The following is a 27,865-nucleotide window of genomic DNA, read 5'->3' on the forward strand; positions in this document are numbered from 1 at the left end:
TCTGGAGAATGTAAAGCTTTGGGATGCCATGAAAGAGCCCCCTATGGGGGTAAATGGGTTGAAAAGCAGGTCTCTTTCAGACAAGAAGGATTTTCCCTGAATGTCATAATAAAGCCCACTCTGGAGGTCGTAAAGTTACCATCGTCATGGTGTACAGAAGCCCCCTCTATAGGTCATAAAGGAGTTCCTTCTGGATATCGTACAGGAGATTTCTATAGAGGTCCTAAAGAAAACCCTGCTGGAGGTTATGGATGTTGTGAGGGAGCCCCCACTGGAGGTGGAGTTGTGAAAAACATCTGGAAGACAGAAAGGAGCCCCTTGTGGAAGTTATAAGAAGGCCCAATGAAGGTCAGAACCAGAAGTCATGTTGAAGGTCACGAAGGAAGTTGTCAGGGTATCAAAATAAATAAAAGAAAAAAGAATCCCCCAACACAGGAGCTAAATGTTAGCTCACGCCTGCTGATGATGAGGACTTGGTTGTCGGAGAAGAACAATGATCCATCAGAGTGAGAACATCTTCAGAAGGATAGTATATTTAAATTATGATCCTGAATCAAATATCTTCATGATTTTTACTCTCCTGTTCAGAGAATACAGTAGTGGTTACAATAAAGCTCCTGTTGATGCTTCCAGTGTCTGAGTTTGTTGTTCCTGAATGAAATTGCATTATGTCGGTGCTTTAGAGGTTGTCAGTGTTTCTGGTCTTTATTATTTCTGCCGCCTGTGTGCTCAGTGGGAGGTGAGCGTTTTCACCACTGATGTAATCTCAGCTTCACCTTCTTTCTGTAATTTTCTCAGTGTGAGTCGTCCACTTAAAGGTAGGAAACAGGTGAGCTGTTTTGCCATAGAGCATACTGCTGGTGTGGATGAAAGCCGCTGCTGAAGGCCTCCCACCGTCATTGTTAAGCCCCTCAAAGAGGCTTTGTGAGGGACACATAACCACATGCTGAGTCTGCACTCTGACACACAAAGCAATCAATGTCGCTCAGGTGTATAAAGGTTGTGAAGTCACAGAGGTATAATTGCACTGAGCCTCCTCCAGCTCCACGCCAACAACATGTCCACCACAGACATGAACATGATGAGCAGGGTAAGTCCCCGCAGGTGTTTCAAGCTTCAAAGTCGAACACAAAATGCTAACAGGGAAGTTCAGTCATAAATTTCTTTTAATTAATGGGAATTTATTTTAAATGTCCTCTATAAATGCTTCCTATCTGACAGAGCAGAAGAAAGAAATATTGCTGTCTCTGTACTAAGACACGTGATTGAGCATAAAGCCAGATTTGTGTCATTAGTTTGTTTCAAAAGTACAAATGAGATGAATACAGCTTATCTGAAAGACCAAGATGTTCAGAGCAAACCAGCAGTGTCTGTGTTGACAACTTGATTTCAGCAACCTCAGCAAGTTCTCAAAGTATAAGAAAAGCCACATCTTTACTTCCTTTGTTCAACTTCTTTCTTCTTAGGTCATCTTCTACGAGGACAGGAACTTCCAGGGGCGATCCTATGACTGCAGCAGCGACTGCGCTGACATGTCCTCCTACCTGAGCAGGTGTCACTCCTGCAGGGTGGAGAGAGGCTGCTTCATGGTCTATGACCGGACCAACTACATGGGCAACCAGTACTTCATGAGAAGGGGAGAATATGCCGACTACATGAGCATGATGGGAATGAGCGACTGCATCAGGTCGTGCCGCATGATCCCCATGGTAACTGCATTTTACATCACCACACAACCTGTAATGAAGGAACTGAATCACTGTACGCTGACATATAGTCGGTGTCAGTCAGGACACAATGTGAAGTTTTTTTTGTCTACTTCACTGAAAAGATTTGAAGATTACAATCAGAGCTACATTCAGACAGACTTGAAATATCTTTTGGTGGTTTGGTAGCTATCTGAGTGTTTATGTGTGGTCCTAAAATACAAGCTAAATCACAAGTAAACTCTTAAAGCAAAAGTTCCTTACATATAATAACGAAATTAGAATATTCAGATGAACTTGTACTTAAAAGGTACACAGACCTACCAACATTAACTAGCTAGCCTAGGTTGCTTAACAAACTCAACTGCTGGTGACTCAGCAATTATGCTGTCAATTAACAGTGAACATACAGGTACATTAAATATGAATTTTATGGTTTATATATATATATATATATATATATATATATATATATATATATATATATATATATATATATATATATATATATATATATATATATATAGTTGTTAATAAAAAACAAATGAAGAATTATCCCTCAAACAGCATGCGACTAAAAACTGAACAGTGGAAAACAAGGTTACAAACGGCTAATTATGCTAATTAGCATGACACGACATGCTATGCTAATTGAGCACAATTAGCATCGTAATTATCAAACTTCTTATATTTTGCAACTTATTTTATTTCCTTAAAAAAAAAGACAGGAGATAACAGGACCAGATAAATAACTTATAGAACTACTTCCATTGGTCAACAGCGCACAGTCAGGGAAAACCCCACAGGCTGAGATAGTTGGGCCAAGACAATCAACATGTTGAAAATGGCCGATGTTAGATCGGAGCTGTCCGTACGATCTACGTAACACACAACACTGCGGGAGGATCGGTTACGATTATCGGAACGTTCTAAGATTGTCATAAGGGGAAAATCGGGGCAATTGTTTTTAAATTGTGCCATGTGAACTAGGCTTTAGCGGGCACATGCAGAAGCCTGTCTGACGGATCACAGTCCCGCTACCCCTCCTACCGGGCCGCAGTAAAATTGCCAAGCCTTGAACTGTCCGCGGTGATAAAAAGGTTGGGGACCACTGACATATATGACTACAAAAATAAAACTTGAGAACTAATAAAAAGTAGATAAACATGGGGCTGTATACATATTCACCACTGCTACCAGTAAGTTTACAGCACTATATCGCTCCAGTGTCAACCAAATGGATTATAGCTCACATAATCACCATGCTAAACAATCCCAATATTGCTCCAATGGCCTCTACAGAAACCAGTTGCATTACAGCATACATAACCACCATGGAAATAAATGACAAAACAGCACAAATTATCTCCATGGTAACCAATCATACTACAGCTATGGCAAATAGTAAATGAAGTGAATTTATTTAACCCTTGTTTATATAATTCTTTACCCACCACTACAGCCACAATTATGTCATTATGCTCCACGCACCCACATTTACACGACTGGTGGGCAATTTAGGGTTAGATGCCACTTCCTGGCACGCAGCCAAACCCTGTACAGAGATTAACTGACTATTGATTATCGGTATCTTCTAGTACCGCGGCTCCTACAGGATGAGGATCTATGAGAGGGAGAACTACGGAGGCCAGATGTACGAGATGATGGACGACTGCGACAACATCATGGACCGCTACCGCATGTCCAACTGCATGTCGTGTCACGTGATGGACGGACACTGGCTGATGTACGAGCAGCCCCACTACAGAGGCAGGATGATGTACATGAGGCCTGGAGAGTACAGGAACTTTACGAACATGGGCTTGAGCAACATGAGGTTCATGAGCATGAGGCGCATCATGGACTCCTACTATTAAAGTCACCAAATAAAAAGCCATTCTCATTTTAAAGTCTGCTGACGCCTCAGATCTGTTTTTCCAACCAGTAAAGCTCAAAATGGAATCTAATGTTAATAAAGAGAAGTGCGGTTGGTTCTGTCATGTCTGTGGTGTTGTGAAGGCTCAAATGAAGGTTGGCAGCAAGTCAAATTTTCCCAAATTCCCCCAAATTTTACGAGAGATAACCTGATGAGGTCAAGCTGGCAGGATGGAGAGTGATGTACATGACAGGACTGAGGAAATGACAACCAAGTGAAAAAACAGGAAGGAACAAAAACAGAGGATGGTGATTACTGGATGGAAAACAGGTGAGTGAGCTGCAGTTGTAAGGAAGACCAGGGAACATGGTCTTCCTGTTCCCTGGAAGTGAGGAAACAAATGAGTGTGTCCCAACTCCAAAAGCAGAAAATGTTTCTCCTGAAGTTTGGATATTTTCAGTCTCACCAGCTTCCAGGTTTTGTCCATGAAGCAGACGTCCTGTCTACCTTTAAGACTAGGCTCAAAACTTTCCTTTCTATCTCCTGGAAGGTTGCTATGTTCTCTCAGCATCTACCTCAACTTGGTTTCCTCTTGTGGAAAAGTAGTTCCTCTCCACTGTCACCACATGTTTGCTCAGAAGGAAGGATTGCTGCAATGTTAATAAATCGATAAAATTAACAGGGCGTCCTTGAAATCAACAGTAGACATGATGCAATGGCTACAGATTCTCTCTCTTTGGCCCCAGAGGGCCACCTGCAGAAGGATGAAGGTCATTAAAAAAGACAAAATAAAACAATAGTTTCATATTCATGTTTATTGCTTTCTGTTTTTATAAACTAAACAGAAGCATAATGTAGTAAAAATCCTAGCAGTTTGGTAAATATGTATTTTTTGTAATGTTCAGGTATGAAGCTTAATGTGTTTAACTCTAGCTCTTGCTTTTGTAAGATCAGTAACTCTGCCTCCAGAGGTTCTGCTGGTAGCTGGTTTGTGTTCAGATCAGCTGATCATCAGATGTGAGTTAGTCTGTTAGTTACTGACAAAAGGTCAGTTTTAGGCCCAGAACGTGTTAGAAAAACATAAGATTACATGAGAAGTATTTTCACTTCCTGTTGTGAGGGAAGCATGATGTGAGCTAATCAAAGTAAACCCAAATGGAGAAGTGGAAAATGTCACACATTCCCGATAACAGCATTAGTAGAAACTGGAACAGGGAGACTTCCATCAGGACAACAGCACAGAGGACGACCATCCCAGTTGGAAAGTTTCTCTCCAAACATTTCTCGGACAGGAGAAGTCGTCAAGTGCTCATTGGGAAGACGCCGACACGCCTGTGGTTTTGTCCTCAGGCTGGTCTGGAGCTCCATTCTGCGCCTGGTGCTTCCGGAACGCTCTCTGGATCACTGCTGCTGCTACCTCTTCCTGTTTCCTCTTCAGGGTGCTGCTGATTGGTTCATGAGACACCTGCAGCACAGAAGGGGTCATCCCCGTGAGTCTTGGAAACACCACCTACGTCAACCAGCTTCATGATGTTTTATTTACACCTAATTCCCCCGAAACCCATCCAACCCAAAGGAACTGATGAGTTTTTCACAGCAGAACTCTGAACATCTGCAAGGTAGCATTCATGGTGGATTTTGTGATGTTGAGCTGGACAGGTCTTGTTACAGAAAACAATACCCAAGCCATGACACTTCCACCTCCATGCTTCACAGTTTGAATGAAGTTCTTCTCCTGGAATGCTACATTTGGTGCTAAGGATGGCATATAATATGATTCCTACATAATTCAGTTTTAGAGTTTATCCAAAAGACAGGATTAAATTTTTCCTGGACTTCAGTCTGGCCTTCAAGTTTTCCTTAGAGAACAAAGGCTACCTCTCATGAAAGTTAAAACTGTGCTGTCTCTTTCTGTTTGAATCTCATCATTTGTGCACTATTGTACATTATATGTTAACTTACTATGTTAAACATCCAAATTTCCAAAAATGTCAGAAAAAACACAAAAGCTTTTTTTATCCTGTTTTGTTCTCTCTCTTTTTTTTTTCTTCTGATTCTTGTGACCACTTCCAGTTGTGGATTAATAGGATGAAAATGTTAAAAAAGTCTTATAGTGAACGCCCACACAACATACGTATAAAGTGCACAATTTAATTAAGTTAAAAATAAAATAAAATAAAAGTGAACCTGTGTTCTATTGTTTCCGGTGAATTTCTTCTCCAGCTGGTCTTTAAGAGATTCCATTTCTCTCTCTTCACCAAATGTCTGCATACAACAACAACAACAACAATAATAATAATAATAATAATAATAATAATAATAATCAAGAGTTGGGCTAAGTTGTGTCACCTGAGTCATGAGTGCTTTCAGGACATCCAGGCAGCAGATCTGGTCTCCCGGGAGCAGAGGCAGATCCATGTTGATCAGCCGGATGTTGTTTGGCTTAGGAATCCTCAGCGGATCCTGGAGCGCATCGCAAAAATCTGACAGCTCACTGTGGAAAACAACAGAGTTCAATAACCACCAACAGAGACTGACAGGGTTTATTTAGGTCCAGGCTGCATCAGGGAGAGACTCACCTGTACTGTATGACCTGTGAGGCTTCAGGATCAAACTTTCTCCAGGTGTTGTAAAACATCTGCAGAAGAACGGCGTCTTCTGCTTCCCTGCTGTTGAAACTCTCCAGGATGACAGCAATGAAGAGGTGGACCACCAGCAGGAGGTGCAGCAGGACGTAGGAGCAGAAGAAGACGACGCCTGCCGATAGGTTGGCCCAGTACCCGAGTGGGATGACTGTGGGTGGAGAATATTTCGTGCTATTCCTCACCAGAAGGGACCAGGTAGGAGACAGGCTGAAGAGAATCATACTGATCATGCTGTCCCCAATTGTCCCAAAGTTGATCATGTAAAAAATACGCGTCCCAACAAAGGAATAGGTGTACACCACAAGGAGGAAGAGGAGCCCGATGTTCATGAGGGCAGGAAGAGACATCATGAAGCCAGTGAGCAGCATCTGTATCCTTCTACCCAAACGGAAGAAGGGGAGGACTCTGCTGATGCGAGCCAACCGAAGAAGAAACAAGGCAGCCGGGCTGACAAAATAGTGCGCCAACAAATCACTGATGAACAAGCCTGAATGCAAAGAGAGAACAGTTTTAGTTTTTCCTCTATGGTTTTAAACCTCAAAAGATTGATGATCAAGAACGTCTAACATGAGGTAATGATGTAATCACACTCAGTCAGAGTTCAATAGATGAAAAATCTCAGAGACATTTTGAGGGAGAAGTCACAGCAGAAAAGTCAGGCGGTTTCTCACTAGCAGAGGCTTTCTAGCAGAACTGTCTAAACAGACATAATTTGATTCATAGCCTTTTCCTTTACCAGAAGTGATCTGTTTTCTTTAACATTTAATTGTTTTTTCCAGGGCACTACTGAAAAAGGAGGCATATTTAATTATAATAATGTGTCAAATATTAATAATTGTATTGGGATTCTTTGACGAAAAACCCAATTTGGCCCAGATTAAATCACCTGCTACTGATCTGAAGTTTGATCAAACCTTTGTTTTGATCATTTAAATTTAAAATGTTGTACAACCAGGTGGATGCCAAATATTTGTTTTGCCCTTCATTCAATAATTAATTTCGCCGTCACTTAAAACTTATGAACTTTATATGACTTAATTTGTCTTGCCCTTTTGAACATTTGTCTATATAACAAGTTGTTTGTATTTTTTTGTTTGTTGTTCACGCACATACACATGTATACAATTTTCCCCTTGATCAAAACCTGCGTTTGTGATCAGTGGCATTGACGATATATTATTGAGCTCCTTCAGAAGTTACAATCTATAAATATATTAAATCATCCAATTTACTAGGGAGGTTAATAAAGCAGCTACATTTATTTAGTTAACCAGCCAGGAGACAAACCTAGAAGATGAACTTAGAAGGTAATTCTTATTTTTGTTTGTTTCATGTGCAATCACAGATTTCATAGCAAAATAAATCATTAAAATAAAGCATGCTAGTAGATAATCTATGTTAAAAAATCTTCTTCAGGTTTTCTGTAGTTGTCTGTGAGTACAGCATATTATTACAGCAGCTAATTATTGGGAGCAGTTCTGCTTCAAACCCCTCTGGAGATGCTCAAACATATACAGTCACATTATAAACATGCCAGTGATCTGAGAAGATCCCACCAGCCGCCTACAACTCACCTAAGATCATAAAGATGAGGACTACAAAGTCCAGGATGTTCAGGCCGAAGCTGAAGTAGTGCCGTCTGAGAGCAGTGATCTTCAGGAAGAACTCGATGCAGTAGAGAATTAAGAAGATGTACAAAAACCACATCAAAACCTCTTGGCCTTGCTCAGACAGATCGTCTGACTCCATCATCATCACTACCACGTTCACACAGATCAGCACCACCACCAGGATCTCAAACAGCGGAGCGGTCACCAGGTCGAAGAGCCGAGCCTGAAACCGGTTCTGGTGACAAACAGGAGACTGGTGTCAGTCTCTTCCCATTACTGCTACAAGCCAATAAAGTTCAGGAACCTTCACAGAAAATGGAGCCTGGAACAGATAATTAGGTTATTTAACGTTTACTGTACTGGTTGGTTCTGGGGGAATAAAATCGGCGTCACACCAAGGACAGGGGTTGACAGTTTTAATGAGTTCAGGGCTACTCTGAGCTACAAATCTCCGTTTTATTTTTACACTTCAGGTGAAAGTCTTCCCTAACCCTGCAGATTTTAGAGTCTGCTCCAGCCTGGATTGTGACCTGAACACGGCGTGACCTCACCGTTGGGCGTGGAGCAGATTTCTCAGGTGACTTGGAGAACATCTTCCTGACGGTGCCGTGAAACTTCAGCTGCTCCTCCGTCATGAAAACATGTTTACCTCCAGCGTGCAGAAACACAGGGAAGACGAATTAACTGACAGAAACCAGGTAGCCATGGCAACCACTGAAATAAAACTTATCTTGTTGCTCAGCTGATGGAGAGCGTCGACAAAGAACCTGATGAAGAGGTTGGCGCTGAAGAAGCAGCCAAAAATGATGAAAAGGACAAAGTACAGGTACATGACCGGTCTGGACTCATGTACGGGCTGAATGTCCACCTACAAACAAGCACAGACCAGTAACAATACAATTACCATTACAGTTACTGGTACCACCAATGGGACATCTATTAAGACCACTTCCAGCAGTTAAACCCTTTATTGAAAATTGTAATTTTTCAATTTAACCATATGTGCTTTGGAAGCTGTTTTAATATCATTAAAATGTTTGGATTTTTTTTCACAGCATTTAGAACAGTGAGCCATAGCAGAAGTTGTTCTAGATTTAAAAATGCAACTTATTAAAACAGGATTTCAGCTTTTATAAAAAAGTTTTTTTTACATATTTGTTAAAATCATTACCATGTCCTGACAATGTAATAGAAAACAGAAAATCTGAAAACAATGCATTTCCTCTGCCTTCTCTCTCAGTGAGAACTCCAAAAATAAACCATTCGGTCAAAAACAATTAATCAGAGCCAGGAGGAGGGTCTTAGTGCTGTCAATCACTCTGGCGTACTTGCTGCCCAAATGCTGTCTCTTTCTCTCTGCTACACCATGAATGCTTGGGGGATAAACGGTTTTCCTGGAACGGTACCTTCCAGAATGCACATTTAGCAGCGCGTTAATAAGGTTGATTGACATCGCTAAGGCCCTCCTCCTGGCTTTGACTGGTTGTCTTTCTTCAGACAACAATAGTAGCTCAGGGAGGAGAAGGAGCTCAATCTTTGCGCGACTCATCTGTCTCAAAACAAACAGTCACAACATGCTGACAGTTTTAACAAATACTTAAAATCATATTTTTATAAAGGTTACATGCAACTTTTAGAAAGTATCGAATATGATCTAGGTTGCACTTGATGTTAAGGGTATTTTGAAGGTACTTTTTGCATAATTTTAGCTTGACATGGTAGCCTGTCCACCATCTGCATGGCAGCAGACGGTGGAATTTGTCTCGACACAACAGCGCTACCTGGTGGTGCACTGACCTCTGTGGAGTCCACAGCGGAGTAGATGATTTCTTTCCAGTCTGCTGATGTGGCCTGCATCAAAGCACAGGTCTTCATTAGAAAAACATGAACACCTTTGTGGGTAAAGCTGCTGGTTGAATCAACTGACCATGATCAGGAGCGAAAGTAAACCCATCCCCACATGGTCAAAGTTAAACTCAGTGTATTTCCAGTAGACTTCTGTGGGGCTGCTGCCAACGAGCTCATAACACTGCATCTTGTTGTTCACTTCAAAGATTATGCCGTCTGTGTGGTTGGAACAGTAAGCGAACCTTCCTGCAAACAAGTTCACTCCCAGGATGCTGAAGATCAGCCAGACAAACAGAACGACCAGCAGAGAGTTGCACATGGAGGGCGCAGTGGCCGCCATGACCCGAAGCACCGCCTGCACGGAAAAAAGACGAGGCATCAGCCGGTGCTCAGACCAATCACAGCTGCTCTCTGTCAAGAAGGCTACTGGTCACTCAGTCGACCGCACTTGAGAGTTCTTATATCCTGTAAATATTACCTGTCTATTGTCCTGTGTCTTCTCTTCATCTTTCCATCTGTCTAACCTGTCTCTTTGTCTAACTAACTTGTCTTCAGGTGTTTGTGTCCATCCGTCTCCCCAGTCTGTTATTTAATCATTGGGGTCTGCAATCTTTACAATCCAAAAAACTACTTTTGACCACTTTTGTCCTCCATACAGCTAAATAAAACAGATTTTGAACTACAAATATTACTTGACCTTTAGAGAAAAAGATACCTTTTATATTAATTAAAATATACAGGAAGCCTGTTGTAATTTTAAAGAGCAATCATCTTATTCATATTTTTAGGTTTAATATAAGGAAAATCATAAAACCTTTTCGAAAAGATGATGGCTACATTTTTTTAAATGGGATGTTGATACGTATATGCACGTAGTATCAGCCCCATAACAAGAAAAATAGAGCTAGATAAAAACCATTGGTACTTTTAATCTCATTCTGCTGTGGAAATTAAATGTAATTATCCCATAAAAAACTGAAAAATAGCTACATTTGTTACTATATCTAGTTGTAAAACTTTAGTTGTTTCTTTATCACTTTTAGTCAAATTTCTTGAGAGCCATTGGGGAACGTCCAAAGGTCCAGTTGTGGCTCCGGAGCCACAGGTTGCAGACTTCTGTCTCTGTCCCTTAATCTGCCTTGCAAACTTGTCTGTCCGTCTGATTCTTCTGTCCGTCTGTCTCTCCTGTCCATCTAATCAGATCTACCTCCAGTGTTTGTCTGTCCCTCTTTTCAGTCTGTCCAGTTGTCTTACTATTCTGTTTGAAAAGTAAATCTATCCATCCCCCTCCAATAACTGATTGTCTGCCTCACCAGTCTAAGTGTCACCTCTTTGTTTGTTGGTCCATCTATCTGTCCTTTACCCTGGTCAGTCTTTGTAACCTGTCTTTGTTCAGAGGTCATGGTGTCTGTCTTACCCTCGTGCCTTTGAAGCGAGACGGGACCCTCAAGGTCCTCAGCGCCCTCAGGGTCCTCAGGTATGCAGCGGAGTGTCCCAGCATGACACAAACCGAGCTGAACAGAGACACCTGGAGGACAAACATACCTGCTGATGACATCATGGTACAGGCGAGCAGGAAGCAGGAGTTTAGGTTTCTGTTGCCATTCTGTTAGTGGGATGATTTGTCCGTCTGCACGCTGACTCAAAAACCATTACTGTTTGTCTTCATGTCAGCACAGCTACAGCCACCAGAGCTAGACTAAAAATGTGTTACTGATTATGTTCTTACGTCTAAGATGAGAAAGTCGAGCCAGCACCAAAAGCTGCTGAAGTATTTCTTGAATCCAAAAGCAGTCCACTTGAGAAGCATCTCCATCAGGAACAGGAAGGTGAACACCTGGTCTGCTTTGTCCAGAACCATCTGCAGGACTGGACGGTGGAACAGCATTGTGTCTTCTAACGCCTGAATGCAAACAGACTTGTGGTCATGCGCTCCAGGCAGCTGGTCATGTCGCCACATCATCATTGGGTACATTTACAATTTGTGCATGTATTTTAAATGAAGCCCCTCTGCGATGGGTCTAGGTACAACATGGGGCAATATGTGTGTAACACATGGGAATACAAGTTAGGTGCATGGCTTAGGGATAAGATATGGGGAAATGAAATATGGGTAAAATATGGGGTGTGACAAGGATGTAAGCTTTGGAGTTTCAATGTGGGGGTAAAACATGGTGTTACCAAATGGGAGATATGACGTGGGTATAAAACAAAGGTACAACATATTCATAGATCATTTCTGTACAATGCAGGGGTCAAACCGTCAGAGGTTTGACATTGGGATACAATGTGGAGTTGAGACATAGGGATAAGAAGATACAACCCAAGAGAATGACATGGAGTCAAGACAGGGGGATATAATACAAGAGTATATCAGATCTAATGTGTTGTTAAGACAAAAGACAGATATATCATGGGTACACAGTGGCACACCCCATTCTATTAGCACACTAATTAGCTATTTACTGACAAGATTAAAAACTACTGTACATTTCTGACCTTAATTGAGTGAGCTCTGCTCTCAATAACCTCCAGAAAGTTTTTGAACAAAGTTTTCAGCCCATTTCATTTCAACATCAGCATTGATTAGCAGAACTGTATAAAAGTGTGAAGGAAAATTAGATGAAAAACATCTAAAAATCTTCTGGCAGTCAGAGGCTGAATCACAGCCGAGGAAATTGTACCTTAGCTCTGATCATGGGACAGTTGTATTGTAACGTTATTCTACTTCACCTTTTCACTTTCTCTGTTTCGTATTCACAGTCCTTCACTTTTTCCACATTTTGTTTGTTACGCCAAATTATATTTAATTAATTCACAAAATTCTATACACAAATACCGCACTATGACAATGTGGCAAAAAAGATTTTAGTTTTTAACAATTTATTAAAAACAGAAAAACATGTACTGATGGAACAAGCCAATATGATCTGATTATAAGTCGACGTGTTGTGCTTATGTTTACCAAAGCGGCGCTGCTCAGCAGGACGATGAAGATGATGAAGATTTCAAATAATCTGTGTTGTACGATGAGGAGACATGCCTTCCTGAACTTATACCACCCCCTCCCTGCTCCTTTGGATGTGTCTATATCCTGGATCGGACAGCAGTTGTAACAAACTGAAACGCAAAAGTATCGATCACGTAATCCGCACATGCTGTGCCCATCACTTCAGAGAAGCATGTAACATTTAAGTTTATCCTGTTAAGGAATGAAGAAGATGAAACTACATGATTAAAGATACATTTTTGCTTAAAATGTCTGATTTCTGCACAGTCCCATAAGTGAACATACTTGCACAGCAGCAATCTCCAGGTGAGTTTTCTGTCTGACTTTTGTTGTCCTGAAGCTCCTGCACATCACCATGCTGTAGAAACCCACACAGATTCCCACACTGATGTTAAAGTAATTTATTAAAGACAAAATGTTCAGTGTGCTGAACAATATATAGAACAAATAGATAAACAATATGGACAATCCTGTACATGGACGTATTGTTTTGAGGCAAGGATGATTCTGTTTGATACTTCAGGGTCTGGTGATGTCGACCATGACAGACTAAGGAGAGCAATTATGCAAAGAAAGTCAAAGAGCCTCATGCATGAAGCTGTTACAGAACTGAAAATCTGCTTCTGTGACAGTCTGATGCATCTGAGGTACACAAAGAAGCATTATCATGTGTTCTTCCTCCCCAGCTCCTTTTAGGCTTTATAACCATCGCTTCTCCCAACAAACTTGATAAATGTTTACAACCTACTGTTTTTTGCAAGGTTTTCCATTTTTCCAATTAAAAGGAGAAACCATGTTTCTCCACTTTTAGTTTCTCTCCTTTGGTTTTCTATATAAGTCGGATATGAATTAAAATGATCCATTAGAGAGCTGATGGTTAAAATCTTGTCCCTAGAGTACCTCATTCTTTGGATGCAGGTTTAAGAGTTTCTGAGAGTAGAATGAGGGGCAGGTTGTTCGGTGTCAATATCCTCTCTTGTGCGACTGTGGCTCTATGGGTAGAGTAGTCGTCTTGTGATCAGAAGGTTTGATTCCAGCTTCCTCCTGCCACATGTTGATGTGCCAATGGGCAAGACACTTAACCCCAAATTGCCTTCATGATTCAGAAGAGGAGGGGGTGAGCATTTCACCGGTGCCTAAATGGATCCGTCTCCATTTGGAAAGGAAAGTCTGCTGTGAGCCGACGGCTTCAGGGGTTTTATTGGATTGTTTTCTGAGTATTGGTGTATAAATGTGTGTGTGTTTGTAAGTGCGAATGGGTGAATGTGACTCTAGTGGAAAGTGCTTTGAGTGGTCATAATGAATGGAAAAGCACTATATAAGTTCAGTCCATTTGCCATCTTGTGAAACCAGCTACATAAGGCAGACATCTTTAAAATGTTCATCCTATGATCTGTAAACAGGCTTCAATATGGAAAACATTACACAAGTATAATGTTTTACTCACATTCTGCTTCTTCTCTTCATTGTTTGTGTCAGCTTGGATTTTAAAGATGTTCCCAGGAGATCTGCTGAGTTCCACCACGCTCGAGTCTTTGACTGAGTCATTACTGTGATGTCTAAGTGAAGGCTGGCCCGAGCTGACGGGCGTTAAAGCCAGATAGTCCTGTCTGTCTTTGTTCTTTGACTCAACTGTTGGGAAATTATGCAGATAATTCTCAGTGCTTGAACACAAACCTCAGAAAACCAAAGTTTACTGTGACATCACAACAATCAGGAACCCTTGAAGAAAATAAGAAACTCACCTTTCTGATCGGTGTTAGCATGGGTCCTTTTACCTGTTAGAGCCCTGAAAGACTCCAGGATCCAGGATCCAGCATGACGTTTATTTGGTCCTTGTCCTGCTGCAGAGCCTGGTTTATTAGTACAGAATGGGCTCAAGAACAGATGGAGAAACAAATTCAACACCTGAAACAAAACCAGGAACACAGACACAATCCAAAATGTGACAGGGAACAAATGAAACCTGGAACAACCAGCAAAAGAACCACTGGCATTGTCATTAATGTGCTTGTGCAGCTAATTATTCTTGGTACTCTGATTTGTTAGAACAGAGACTCACCAGGATGTTTCCGATAAGCACAACAGCCATGTAGTAGATGACACAAAGGCCCTTGTTGGAGATCTTCATGCAATCCCACATGCATTCAATCCACTCGCCACTGAGAACTCTGAAGACGAGCAGGAAGGAGTGGGAAAAGTCCATCATGTGCCAGCGTGGAAGCTTGCAGCGGGAGGAGAACATGCAGACATTTTCTTCATGATCTTGATAGTTCTGCTGAAAGAGCTGTGTGCCGACCACGGCAAACATGAAGACCACAAAGACCAGAACCACACTGAGGTTTCCCACTGAAAACCAGGTCATCTTCATCAGTATGCCCAAGTCGGACCACCAACGACCCAATCTCAGTGGTCGCAACTGGACAGAGAGGGCAGTAATAGGTCAGAAAAGATCAGCTGGGAAAAACGTATTTATTTAAGACGGTGGTGATGTCATCATCATACTGACCAATCTCACTGAGCGCAACAGAGACAGACCCTTGACGTTAGCCAGACAAAGATCCAACAGACTGAGGATGATGACGATGAAGTCAAAGATGTGCCAGCTCACCTGTAACCATGGCAATAAATTCAACAGTACCATACAGCCACCTCACGTAGAAATCCCAAACTGCATGTAAAGGACAAGGTTGTGACCAGACTCAGAATGAAACTGCTACCATTCAGCTGTCCAGTTACCAGTCAGTATTTGGTGATACAAAAAAAGAATAACTGGATTGAATTACATGCATGGCAGCTCTGAGTGGCCAAAAAGCTTGATACTATTAGATAAAAGAAGTTTCAGTGTTGAGTGAGGTCTGGGAATTGATGTTGACAATGTTGGACTGATGTTCAACAAGAAGGTTTAATTTTCTTCACTTCTCTCACCTTGAAGTAGCCTTTAATGCCCAGAGCCAGAACTTTGAGGAGAAGTTCTGCTGTGAAGATCGCAGTGAAGACCTGGAGGTCAGAGATCAAAGGTCACTTCGAACCCGTTTGTTCATCGGCTTAGGTATCTAACGAAAGAGTGGCATAACCTGGACCAGAAGCGCAAATGAAACTTCACAGAAACAAGCGAAGTTTCATTTGTGTGAAACTGTTCTAAGACTTGTCTGAAAATCGACTGAAACTGAACTAAAGTTAATATGAAACTGAACAGAAACTGTGATGACACTAAAACCTTAGTAAAGCTGGACTAAAATTGCCTGGAAGCAGAACTCAAACTAGTCTAATACGGCACAGAAAAGAAACTAAAACCATGCAAATAGAGTGAATTGAAAATTATGCAAAAGTGCCACTGATGTGCTCCACAACTGGACTAAATATCAAATAAATCCCATCTGTATCACTTACTACATTCGAATTAGCCAGCTTCTTTCCAAATTTCGGCCTCATTTCATGATGGTCCATGGCCATGAAGATAGTGTTGATGATGATGCAAATAATAATTCCCAGATCAAAGAACTGACTCAGGACAAAAGGGCGGAGCTTCAGTTTGAGCCACTGAGAGCAGATGCAGCATTCGCCCTGCAGGATTCTGTCAGTGCAGGAGCAACAGGAAGGCTGAACCTCATCCTTAGTATCTGAAGCACAAAGAGTACAGTAAGGCCTGCAAGAACTGTGAGTTTATAGACTCCAGCCCGATCATTTAATGCATAACCTCCTACATCGGAAAGGTCACTGCGCTTATCCAAAGCAACTGTCATTTACCTTCCACAGTGACGTTCTCCTGATGTAGAGTCCTTGCTGCTGGTTTCTTCTTCTGTGCTGAGTCATGTTCTTCCAGGAGCTCCGTCTCACCAGTGACCTGTTGACCACGGAAATGTTCACTCAATATATGTGAATGGACCACATCCTGGTTTATACAGTTAACATATGCTCTGCACGCATTGTTTGTTGTGACACAATTTATTTTAGCATTGAATGAAGACATTTTTTTTTCGTATCAACAGCAAATGACACATACGGCCCACTAGAGGTGAGCAATTACAACAAAATAATTGCACAACTGAATCAAAGGCAAATGTTTCTATAAAGCATATTTACATTTATACCAAGTCTTTTCTTGTCCACTGTTTTGCCAAACAGGGAAGTGGAACCTTTAATTTCTACACTTTTCCAAATTAGGGCTGAATTTTCCCCAACTTATTGGTTTTTCCAGCAATCAAGCAAGTAAATATATTGTCAAGCTGTAATTAATTATATTTTTTCTATTAACCAGAAAGGACCCTGTACCTTCTAGAAAGATTTTCTACTTTGTCAACAATGGCTTTGAGTATTTTTCTTATTACCAGCATTAAGTTTGTAATTTTTGAGCCGGAACAACGGCAGGTGGGAAATTGAAGAGGGTAGGAAGCCATTCATGCATAAACAGCCAATGAAAAAGAGGAACTCACCTCACTGTCCTCTCTCTTCTTCAGCACCTTCACAATCCAGCTAAACTCTTCTTCTGTCTTCTTGGCCTCAGCAGCCTCAGCCTTTTCCTGTTTCACCAGCGCTATGGCAACCACTGCCACAAAGAGGCTGACCACCAGGAAACATCCAGGGAAGAAGACGAGCACAAACACACTCATATAGGCTTTACCTGCTGCTTGCAATGTCTGAGGGATGACAAGGCGGTTGTACAGGTTAGACAGGAAGATAATAACAAAAAGAAGCTCAGTGGACCAGACCAGGTTTCTCAACTGGGATTAGTTTGGTCCTCACCAGCTGCAGCAGGACGTCCGAAAGGTCCTGCATTGCGATCCTGACCACAGCCAGCAGAGACCAACTGAACGTGTCAAAGCTGGTAAATCCATACTCTGGGTTCCTCCCTGTCTTCATGCAGGTGAAACCCCTCGGACAGCGTCTGAACACATCATCACATGCTGTTACATGTGCATAAAGCACATGTAACAGCTGTTACAGGCTTCTGGAGAAACTGCAGTTGTGTTTACATACCTAGAATCTGAGGAATTCCCACACAGCATAGGGTCAGACTGACCAGGCATGAAATAAAGGTTTTCTATCAGACAGAGATGTGAACTTTCATTAGTATAATGTCCAATGAGCTCATGACTTAGATGTTGTAATACTACCAGAAAAAACAAGCCAACAAACAACAACAACAAAAAAACATCTGAAAGATTATAAAAGTGCTTTAATAAACCTGGAAAGATGAGAATTTCAGGTGTCATCATACCTACTTTGTTGATATAATCCTCGAAAACAAAGTTGTCATAGAAATGAATTGTCTCGTTGTGAGTGACGAAGTACTCAGGTTGCTCAGTGGTCGGTGTGTCCATCCTTCCCGATGGAGAAGAAATGACACATTTATGCTTGAGGACACCCATGAAAAACTGCGTGCCAATCAGAGCTAAGATACTCAGGACGAACACCATCAGGACCATGGCAATAGCCAGCCACTTCAACGACTGCACAAGCCTTTCAGCTGTCTTCTTCGGACCTGGGATTGGAGAACACAGGAACATCTGCTGAGACATCAAATGTACTCCTGATGCCTCTCACATCCAACACACTCTCACAACACGCAAACACTGACACATACTGACAATGACAGATCTCCAGATCCTGACATACACAAAGTGACTCACTTGGTTCACTCACACTAACGCCGATGCACACTGACTGAACTAAACCAACTCAGATTGGCCCTTGTTCACACAGACATATTGTCACATTGTTTTCTTTTTTTTATCCCATTCAGACAATGTATCAATGTCCACCGATTTGCATTATCTAACCTAAACTTGAATCCTAACTTTTACCAACATACGCACAGCTCTAATTTAAATTCACTTCACACAATTTAGCCTAACCCTCACGCTGAAAAACATCCACTTTCCATCACATTAGGACTGGAGTTTATTTGCAGCTTTGACTATTTAAGCAACTATATCTAAAAGGAAGTTCTATAAAGATAACAAAAACACTCACCTGGCATGTAGCTGAAGAGCTTCAACACACGAGAAATCGTTTTCAAAGCAGCAAACTCCCTCAAACCAACAGACATCGCGATAACAGATCTGAAATACAGGCACCTTCATCATTAATCATCATAATCAATAAACTTGCTTTTCTCTACGTCTACACCCCCTGTTCAGAGGCGACCTCTGATAAATAGAAGTACTATAAGATAGTCACAGGAAGTTGGAGAAGGATTGCTGAGTTGCTCTGAGGTTGCAGACAGGGATGCACTCTGCCAGAGGTTTCATGAATGTCATGTCTGCATGTGTGACTTCTTCAGAACCGACGTAAAATACTGTACATTACAGTAGATCCTTACTGCCTATCGCCGTCACCATCTACAACACGTGTGTCAAATCTGGCCTGCCGTAGCTTTTTATGTGGCCCTCTAAACTCTAAATCACATCAACAAGTCCCCCCAGTTTCTCACAAATACATTTACTCAAAAACAGATCCCCACATTTTTGTCTGATTTCTACTGCAGATTTTTCTCAAAAGTGGCCAAAAACATTGGGTTGAACTGACTGCTGCCTCATACTTACTTGATGTCAAATTATAGTCCATGATTTATATGGCGAGTAAAAAAAAGTCACATTTAACATCAATATAACATAAAATTTCTTACAAATATTTCTAAATTAGCATAAAAATTTTTTGATTTTGATTGCAAAAAACCCCACAAAATCAATCTCGAAAACCTGGATGGACTGATCAGCATGAAAGGATTATCATTACTATTTAATTTTAAGAAACACTAATTGAATGATGAAACAACTATTTGCTGATATATATTTTTTTACCCCTCCAGGGGGTCTTTTGAGGGCTCTAGTGTCCCTTATATGATAGTGGGCTGACAGGAAACGGGGAAGGAGAGGGGGGAAGACATGCGGCAAATGTCGTCGGGTCCATGAGTCGAACCCGTGACGGCCGCGTCGAGGACTCAAGGCCTCCAAATACGGGTCGCTCTAACCCCTACGCCACCACGGCACGCCCCTATTTGCTGATATTTTAACAGTTCAATGATTTTATCAATACATACCGGCACAACCGGCCCTTTAAGAATATTGAGATTTTTGATATGGCCCAAAATGAAAATGAGTTTGACAAACCTGATCTACAACCACTCTTTGAAAAAAATTTAATAATTTGAGTTACAACATTTAACTTTCAGTTGTGACTAATTAAGTATTTTTGAATTAAACTGAATTATTTCAGGTATTTATCAGGTATTTTTTAGGTGTGTCTCAGGTGTGTGTATCTCATCCATGTGTCTGTCTTAGTGTCTTTACGATATGATGTTGAGGACATCCAGCCAGTTCCAGGGATCTCTGAGGAAGGTGAACCGTCCAAAGCAGACTCCTCGTGACAAAAGCTTCAGGATGACCTCACCAATGTAGATAATCATGAACACATACCTGTACACATACAGGTGATGTAAAACAGATATATATAAAATATAACTATTTTGAGACAGTCTAAAGCTACAAAGATGAATAGGAAAGGTTTTATTCAGACTGCTTGTAACTTTAACACAGCTGATTTCTCTAATCACAAAGGATTAATAGGAATTACAACATATTTAAGGCAGGGGTTTCACAGTACAGAACTTTAACAAAATGCACAAAGAAGCCATTAAATCTGTCAATAACTCCAGATATCATTTGCTATTCTGAGTTCGCATTTAAAATTTGTTCATTTGTTTAGCTCTTTCCAGATTATTTTACCGTTTCCTTTGGCTTCAGATACATTTTAAAATGTGCATATTTTTTTAACTTCCATTCGAAGAACCTATTTCAATCTTTAAATAGGTTACAATTTTTACATAATTGATATTTCAAATATTTAATTTCTATTAAGTGCCATGGGTGGGACTGGAAGAGCAACAGCCCACTTATATAGGTGTCTTTTTGTGCCATTGTGTACTCACTCCACGTCTCTGGTCCACAACATGTGAGGCATTGTCATTAAAATACAATTGGTCAGAATCGTCAGGATGAAGAGGACGCTGAATATAGTGTTTATGTTAAGAAAATGTAAATATGTTACTAAAATAGCGTAAAGGCACACAAAAACCGCATGAAAAACAAACAAAACTGAAGCAAAAATACATGAATTTAGTACAAAAACATACCAAACAAAGCATACAATACCTGAGCATAAAACATACAAAACTAGGACAAAAAGACATAAACAGGAAAAAAAAAAAACACACAAACCACAAATCCATAAATATTCAACACAAAATACACAAAATCAAGTGAGAAAAAACACGAAATCACCACATCAAACAGCACACAAATACAAAGAGCAACTGAAAAAACAGGAGCCAGGGCAAAACCAAAAGCATTTAAACATTCAACAACAGTATGAAAACACACAATAGTCAGAAAAGACAGAAAACCAAACAAAAATCCGGTGAGGGATCTGGTTTTGGCTGTGAAGGATATGGGTGAAGGAGGATCCTGATGGCGGAGGATCTCAAACAGTTGAATGGGCTGAGCAGGTAACAGGCTGGATCAGCATCAAACCTGTGGATGAGCTTCTTTTTACAGATGACGATGAAGGTCTGTAGAAAATAATGCCAAAGTAAATGTAACACATTTAGAAGACTGACATCATTTTCCTTTCAGTTCCTAAAATACTGCCTTCAAAATGGCAGGTTTATGTAAAATCTACTTTTTTGAGATATATAATCATGTTCTAATGTTATTCTTTCATCAAAAACAGACATGGAGAGTTGCTTTGACTCTTTCATGCATGTTTGAGAAATCCTCAATCTCCCGGATGGCAGCCATTTTGAAGAGCCTAAACATTTAGTCTCACAAACGCCTCCTTTTCAATGCAGCTCCTCCTTGGAGCCACAGTTTCCAAGCTTCTCACTCGGAAAGCAACATTCCCCCACTCAGCTCTTTCAGACTAGTGACTCTGCTGAGCTAATCATACAAGCTACTTCGAAGTCCAATGCTCCTGACGGTTGCAAACAGCATAATGAAGAAACATTGTTGTGATGATGCACTGAGGGTAGAGTATAAGAAAGAACTGGAGCTTCGTAAAGAGACAGAGGCCAATTTAAAAGTGTCTAATTGTGAAGTCAAATGTCTTCTCAGTCTTTAAGTCGTGTTTGTTATATTCAGTTTATGACAACTGAAAATAATAGTTACTTGATTGTGCTATAAAATTGAACTATGTGCCTGGAAAATAAATAACACTGCCCTTTAAATTTAACCAAAAATCCAAAGTCCAGAATGTTGTCACTGGGTAAGACTGAGCTAAACTTCAGGTCCTGAGCTGGTACGTATAAGTTCAAACATCTAACTGTGTTTTCAGTTTCTTCAGACAAAATTCAGTTTAGTCTGCTGAGAGGCGCTCCGCTGATGCAGCGTAAGAGACAGACATCAGTAAAATCAGGAAAGGGGCTTAAGCCAGATATGGATTAATGTGGAAAGGAAGGAGATTAGAGCTACAGAGCCACTCAACAACTACACACCGTATGTTATTTCCATTAATTCAGCAATCTAATAATGTGGTTTATCAGATCTCTTCTGCCCAAGCCTGAAAATAGCCAGCGAGCCCATTTACAGGGCAAAGAGCTTCTTTAGAGACCAGGACCTCCACCACAGGGAGTAAGACCTGTAGAGAAAGCAACTTGAAGTATCTGGTGACTTACCTATCCACACACATTTTTATTGCAGACGCTTTAATATGATGCTGCCTGACTCTTCGTAGCTACAACAGCTTCGATTCTTTGGAAGTCTGGCTGAGAATGGTGTTGATGGGTGTTTTGACCATTGTCTTTAAAGAACAATTGAGAGGTCAGGCACAAGTTGGCCTGAATCAGAAACATTGTTATAGTTCAAGCCAAAGGTGATCAGTGAGGTCAAGGCTCTGGGCAGGAAGTCAGTCAATTCAACACAAGACAGGAAGACAAGTTCAGTTTTCATGACAACTTCCTGTAGCTGGAACACCTAAATTTAATGATTTTGAGGCCAACTTGATTGATTGATTGATTGATTGATTGATTGATTGATTGATTGATTGATTGATTGATTGATTGATTGATTGATTGATTGATTGATTGATTGATTGATTGATTGATTGATTGATTGATTGATTGATTGATTGATTGTGATACAATTCATTTGGGCAATTAAGTGTATATTAGGATTACATTTTTGTAAGTATTTAATATGCGATCATGTTGGTAAATGCTGCAATAGTGATGTGACTTGTAATAAATAAACAAATATTTGAACTTTGTAAATGTCTTTTCAGTACAAACATAAACTCCAGATAATTCGTTAATTCATCTCAACAGAAACATTTCTTTATTTTATTTTATTTTTTTAAGTGAGTTCTGCCCAACATCCATTTTGGCCACGAAGTAGTTTACTTGTAGTTTCTAATCACATTACCTTATTGCTAACATTTTTCATTCTGCGTTAACAAACAAACATCATCAAATATATTTCAGGAATAGAGAGCCTGAATGTGTGGTACTTCAGTAATTACCAAGCATCTATTGCAGCGCACAAGCAGATTTTTGTGATATGCATATTGCATGTAGTGTGTAGTGAAATAACATAATCTGTTATATGTTGTGCACGTCTTGTATTTACATATATGTGATTACACCATTTAAAATGGTCGGTCGTTGTCAGACAGATGCTGACTGATTGTTGCACATTTTGGTAAACACATTTTTCTTGTAAATTCAAAGAGATGTTTGGTTTGGTTTGTTTGATGTAAAACCCGTTTTATCCTTATCGTCAGCTATCCAGGACCAAGAATAACATCTAACAAGTGATTTATTTATTTATTTTTGCCCTGCAGAAATGAGAAGTGAAACTAACCTTCTGTGATTGGTAGAACGGATCCAGATCTTCCAGAGGTGTGCTGAGAAGCTCTGGGGACGGGGCCCGGTAAATAAAAGGGAGAGGTTTCCCCGCCTGCAGGTGACTGGCTGGTTTGCTCTGGTCTTTCTCTGGTTTCTAGCATGAATTCAGGTAGTGAGAGTTGGAGTTTCTCCAGGAGGATTCGTTCGCTCTAATTGATAGCTGAATGCTCACCTGTACCTTTTTGTTCTTCTCAGCTTCTTGTTGGATCTCTTCCAACGAGGCTGGCGTAAAGCGCCTGAAGACCTCCACACCAACAGGGGGCAGCAGAGATGTCATCCTCTGGTTTTGTAGCTCCATCCGAACTTCGTGGTTGCCATGTAACTGGTTTCTGTGGGGTCATTACAAAGCATTTACTTTAAAACTGTGAGAGAGAGAAGAACATCAATCTAGTTTGATTCAAATGTTGAGTCAGGTAGTAATACTAGACGATATCCACCTTCCCTTATTAACAAGACAAGTAAACACAAATTGTGTCATTTCTGTTTAATGAGGATGTTATTAAGAGGGAATAAACCCTACCTGGCCCTGTGTGGAAAAGTGATTGCCCCCTAAACCTAATAACTGCACCGTAAAAGGCAACAACTACAATCAAGCGTTTGCGATAACTTGCTGTGAGTCTTTTACAGACATGGAGGAATTTTGCTATTCATCTTTGCAAAGTTGATCTAATTAAGCAACACTAGACGTTTTGAGCACGAACTGCCTTTTTAGGGTCATGCCACAGCGTCTCAATAGGATTCAAGTCAGGGCTTTGACTAGGCCACTCCAAAATCTTTGTTTTGTGTCAGCCATTCAGAGGTGGGCTTACTGGTGTGTTTTGAATCATTGTCCTCCTGCAGAACCCAAGTGGGGTTGATTTTGTGTTCATGAACCTCAGAGTTCATGGTTCCATTTAGCAAGTCTTCCAGGTCCTGAAGCAGCAAAACAGCACCCAGACCATCACACTACCACCACCATGTTTTACTGTTGGTTTTGATGTCCTTTGTTACTTTAGAGACGCAATGGGACACACGCCATCCAAAGAGTTCAAGTTTTTGTCTTGTCAGCTGATAGAATGTGGCACGGCCCCCCAAAGCCACATGTTAGTGTAGCCAATCCACAGAAGGGTGGATTAATTTCTGTGTTGGATCATATTATTCACATCAGCGTAAAGCTGGAGAATGGAAATGTTCTATGACTGCTTCTCAGTAACTGATGATGAAGCAATGAAAAGGAAGAAAGCTTAGTGACTGCTCAGACTCTGCAGACCTCGCCTGGCCAACTTCTACCAACGCACTGCTGACAGTTTCTCTCCAGGACTTGAGCTGTTCTGGATTATTATCTCAGCACATCAGTGAACTCCCATTCCCATTCCCATTCCCATTCCCGTCCACATCCCGAAAACTCGCTCCACATCTGTCTGTCTCCCCCTCGGGGTGCGAACGCGCTCCACAAACAGGCTGCACAATAGATTGTTCCCAGAAGTCAGCGAGTGCATCAATTATAGTTTTCCAGATACAAATTTGTGAATATTTTTCTCTTTTATTTTAGATTTTATTTTTGATAACAAAGCATCCCCACACACTCTGTTTTCTAAGGTTCCCACCCTGTTTTAACACCGCACATCTAAACATTTTCAGCTTCTTTGTTCTGCAGGATTTTAGATGTGATCCATTTCAGATGAACTGTTTTGTCTGTACTGGGCGTGATTGATTTGCTGTCAGTGTCTTGATCCTTTACAGAAAAAACCTCTTTGTATCAGCAGTGGTGCAATATGGAGAGCCCAAAGTGGGGCCCCATCACAGGCAGATAATGAGGGAGAAGAAAAACTCCATGGATGTAGTGAAAAAAAACCCTTCTAAACCCAGATAAACTGAGTGAACCGGATCAGAACCAGCAATATGGGAAAGAACCCATGATGATGAATTAAGTTTCTACAAACCAGAATGGAGCAGAGAAAGTTTCTGCAGACAGACTCACCTCTGGGAGGGGGTCAGCTGCTGTGTTTTCATCAGATGCTCAGCTCGTTGCAGCCTGCTGCTCCAAAACTCAAACCAGGACATTTTCCACAACTTAGTCCTGATCAGTCTCCGTCTCACTGTCCCGGTTCGTCTGTCTCAGCTTCGTGGTTTCCTGCAGCTGTTCTTCTCTACGAGCCTTCTAGGGTCTCTGCGGTTTTCAAACAGGTCTCTTGTTTTTCTGTGTGTGGGAGGAGATTCTGAAACCCCAAGTGTGAGAAGCTCCTCTATATCAGTGTGGTTCCCAACTGTGGGCCTCAGGGCACAACGCATTACATGTTTCAGGTGTTTCCCGGCTCCAACACACACAAACTTAATTACTGGATTAGTAACTTCTACTAAACAACAATAGAATCTATCCAGGCAGGCTCTACATAGTTCATAGTTAGACTAAACACTAGAGCTCAAAAACAGAGAATGTTTAACAGAATCCATCTTTTACATTACTTGGATCAGATGCAGCACTGAAATCTGTAAATGTATTTAGTGAAACATTGACAGGTAGTTTTAGTCAAATGTTTAAACAGGAATGAAAGGTCTTATAGTTCTGTTTCAGAAATTATTTTGTAGCTCTTTTATTAGTTCAGGTCCTCCAACCTCAAAGACTTTTTGCATGTTTTACTGTTGGAAAACATGCAAAAACCTGCTCAATAATTATAAGTGCAATAGCCGTGATCCTGTTAAACATTTTCCCATGAGTTGAGAGAGGGGTATAAGTTTGACATGCAGGTGTTTTTTTTTATTTATAACATGTTAATAAAATCTATGTTTTTAAACAATTTTAGAATCCTTTCACAATGTTTGATTAAATCTAAATCTGTCCAGGGGTATGAATAATTTTTGGATCAAATCAGAAGCAGAAAAACATTCCTCGGTTTGTCCTTAGAATATCGAATCACCTCAGAGGCAATAATGTTGAAGAAAACTCAGGTTCTCTGTCCTGTTTGTTTGTGATAAAGAGATTGATTAAACTCCGGGTGGGACAAAAGTTCCTTCTCGTCGCCTTATTGTCGTCCTATATGAGCAGAATGATCAGAGATGGGAGTTAGAACCAGATGGTGAAGCTCTTTAGCAGCTTTGACATCTAAATGTTCATCTAAACCAAATGTGGGAATCTAACTCCCATGTGTGGTCCTGTATGTGTCTTGGACCGGGGTGCGTCGGGTTCATGATCAGAAATCCTCTGATCATCGTCATCAGTGATTGGTCAAGATATTGAAAGATTTTGTTTTTTCAAAGCTAGAAAAAGTACAGATCAAGTTTCTTTACCATGTGTTCAAAGTCAGTCTTCAAGGGTCGGTATCCTGCATGTTTTCCATTCTCTCTCTGGTTCAACACTTGGATCAAATGATGGCTTGTTAGGCCTCTGCAGAACACAGACATGCAGAGGAGGGAGAGCTAAATCATGTTCTCTGACCAAGAGGTTTTCCAGATACAGATTTGATGAGAAAAATGTTTATTTTAGTTGTTAGTGGAATTGTGCGTTGCCTGTTAGACTTGTGAACAAAAGGAGATAAAATTTGACAGGAAATGATCCCAAGGAATGTGGGCTGCTTTCAAAAATAATTCCCAGATTCATAGACACGCCCAACTGAGGCCCCAGAAATGAGGCCCATTTCTGCTCCGATTCGACAGAAAAGTCTTTAACTTGAACACTTGCAGCTCTGTTAGAGGGTCTGTGGAAAACACATCCTGTTTTCCTGGAATCACTTTCCTCAAATACAGACACACACACACATTGACAGAATTCAATTGAAGCAGACAGCGTTTCGTTTCCCCAACAAAATTCCTAATGGATTACACACTTGTTTGAATTAGAGTCTTTGTGAGGATCTACGAGGCTCAGAGTGAATTTCCCCAGAAAAACTTAGATGTTACACAACTGCTGTCGTTTTCTCCATTTCTAACTTCTGGAATATATATTCTGAGTCTATAAATGTTGTGTAGTGACTATGAACATTTTAAATCTGATATTTTAGACAAAAGCCGTTTTAAAATTTTTAAAAATATAATTGTTAGACTCTCAAAACATGCAAAGCCTTGTATCTAATGCCGATGCCTGAACACCTTTGTGCCTCAATGTCTCCTCCCCCTCTTGATTCAGCAGCCAAACAAAAGACACGTACATGAACAAACTTCGTTTTGTTTTGCTGAGATTTTAACAGTCAGCCAAGCTGGGAAGGAGGTCGGGGAGAACCACAGCTCCAGAGATCCACTTGGCTATATGGTCTGGACCAGAGGGAGGCATTCCGCTTCTAGTGTTGGGTAAAAT

At 40.8% G+C, this 27,865-nt stretch overlaps 2 protein-coding genes across 5 annotated transcripts; one reads left to right on the forward strand and one right to left on the reverse strand.

The window, feature by feature from the left end:
- The first annotated feature begins 1,024 nt into the window (after nucleotides 1-1,024).
- On the forward strand, nucleotides 1,025-3,706 carry LOC102224045 (gamma-crystallin M2-like). Its single transcript, XM_005796272.3, has 3 exons — nucleotides 1,025-1,090; nucleotides 1,467-1,709; nucleotides 3,305-3,706. The coding sequence occupies exons 1-3, from the start codon at nucleotides 1,058-1,060 to the stop codon at nucleotides 3,581-3,583; spliced, it is 555 nt and encodes a 184-aa protein (XP_005796329.1). The 5' UTR covers nucleotides 1,025-1,057; the 3' UTR covers nucleotides 3,584-3,706.
- Nucleotides 3,707-4,379: 673 nt separating this feature from the next.
- Nucleotides 4,380-26,943, reverse strand: LOC102229832 (sodium channel protein type 4 subunit alpha-like). Of its 4 annotated transcripts, XM_023327096.1 has the most exons (32): nucleotides 26,863-26,943; nucleotides 25,556-25,744; nucleotides 23,768-23,924; nucleotides 23,552-23,689; nucleotides 21,149-21,267; nucleotides 20,629-20,715; nucleotides 19,991-20,116; nucleotides 18,672-18,760; nucleotides 17,917-18,180; nucleotides 17,676-17,739; nucleotides 17,442-17,583; nucleotides 17,132-17,335; nucleotides 16,446-16,542; nucleotides 16,089-16,318; nucleotides 15,624-15,695; nucleotides 15,205-15,306; nucleotides 14,758-15,114; nucleotides 14,441-14,603; nucleotides 14,143-14,327; nucleotides 12,981-13,053; nucleotides 12,651-12,805; nucleotides 11,415-11,588; nucleotides 11,103-11,213; nucleotides 9,765-10,040; nucleotides 9,635-9,688; nucleotides 8,568-8,705; nucleotides 8,389-8,493; nucleotides 7,802-8,072; nucleotides 6,162-6,714; nucleotides 5,932-6,076; nucleotides 5,770-5,847; nucleotides 4,380-5,047 (listed from the first exon to the last, which is right to left on the reverse strand). In XM_023327096.1, the coding sequence occupies exons 2-32, from the start codon at nucleotides 25,636-25,638 to the stop codon at nucleotides 4,892-4,894; spliced, it is 4,968 nt and encodes a 1,655-aa protein (XP_023182864.1). In that variant the 5' UTR covers nucleotides 25,639-25,744; nucleotides 26,863-26,943; the 3' UTR covers nucleotides 4,380-4,891. The 4 variants fall into 4 exon arrangements, with proteins under 4 accessions (XP_023182864.1, XP_014328997.1, XP_023182856.1 ...); XM_014473511.2 differs by lacking the exon at nucleotides 26,863-26,943 and having other exon boundaries at nucleotides 23,774-23,924; nucleotides 25,556-25,792; XM_023327088.1 differs by lacking the exon at nucleotides 26,863-26,943 and having other exon boundaries at nucleotides 25,556-25,792.
- Between the last annotated feature and the right edge of the window lie 922 nt (nucleotides 26,944-27,865).

The sequence above is a fragment of the Xiphophorus maculatus genome, chromosome 2, assembly GCF_002775205.1.
Source record: "Xiphophorus maculatus strain JP 163 A chromosome 2, X_maculatus-5.0-male, whole genome shotgun sequence".
Classification (NCBI taxonomy): Eukaryota; Metazoa; Chordata; class Actinopteri; order Cyprinodontiformes; family Poeciliidae; genus Xiphophorus; species Xiphophorus maculatus.

Excerpts from the sequence above, each read along its gene's own strand:
- LOC102224045 (XM_005796272.3), top strand. The coding sequence starts at position 1,058 with ATGTCCACCACAGACATGAACATGATGAGCAGG. Across the intron at positions 1,091-1,466 it reads ACATGAACATGATGAGCAGG|GTCATCTTCTACGAGGACAG; the intron begins GTAAGTCCCCGC and ends CTTTCTTCTTAG. Across the intron at positions 1,710-3,304 it reads CGTGCCGCATGATCCCCATG|TACCGCGGCTCCTACAGGAT; the intron begins GTAACTGCATTT and ends GGTATCTTCTAG.
- LOC102229832 (XM_023327096.1), bottom strand. The coding sequence starts at position 25,638 with ATGTCCTGGTTTGAGTTTTGGAGCAGCAGGCTGCAACGAGCTGAGCAT. Across the intron at positions 23,925-25,555 it reads CAGCTGACCCCCTCCCAGAG|AAACCAGTTACATGGCAACC; the intron begins GTGAGTCTGTCT and ends ATGACCCCACAG. Across the intron at positions 11,589-12,650 it reads TGCTGAGCAGCGCCGCTTTG|GCGTTAGAAGACACAATGCT; the intron begins GTAAACATAAGC and ends GTTTGCATTCAG.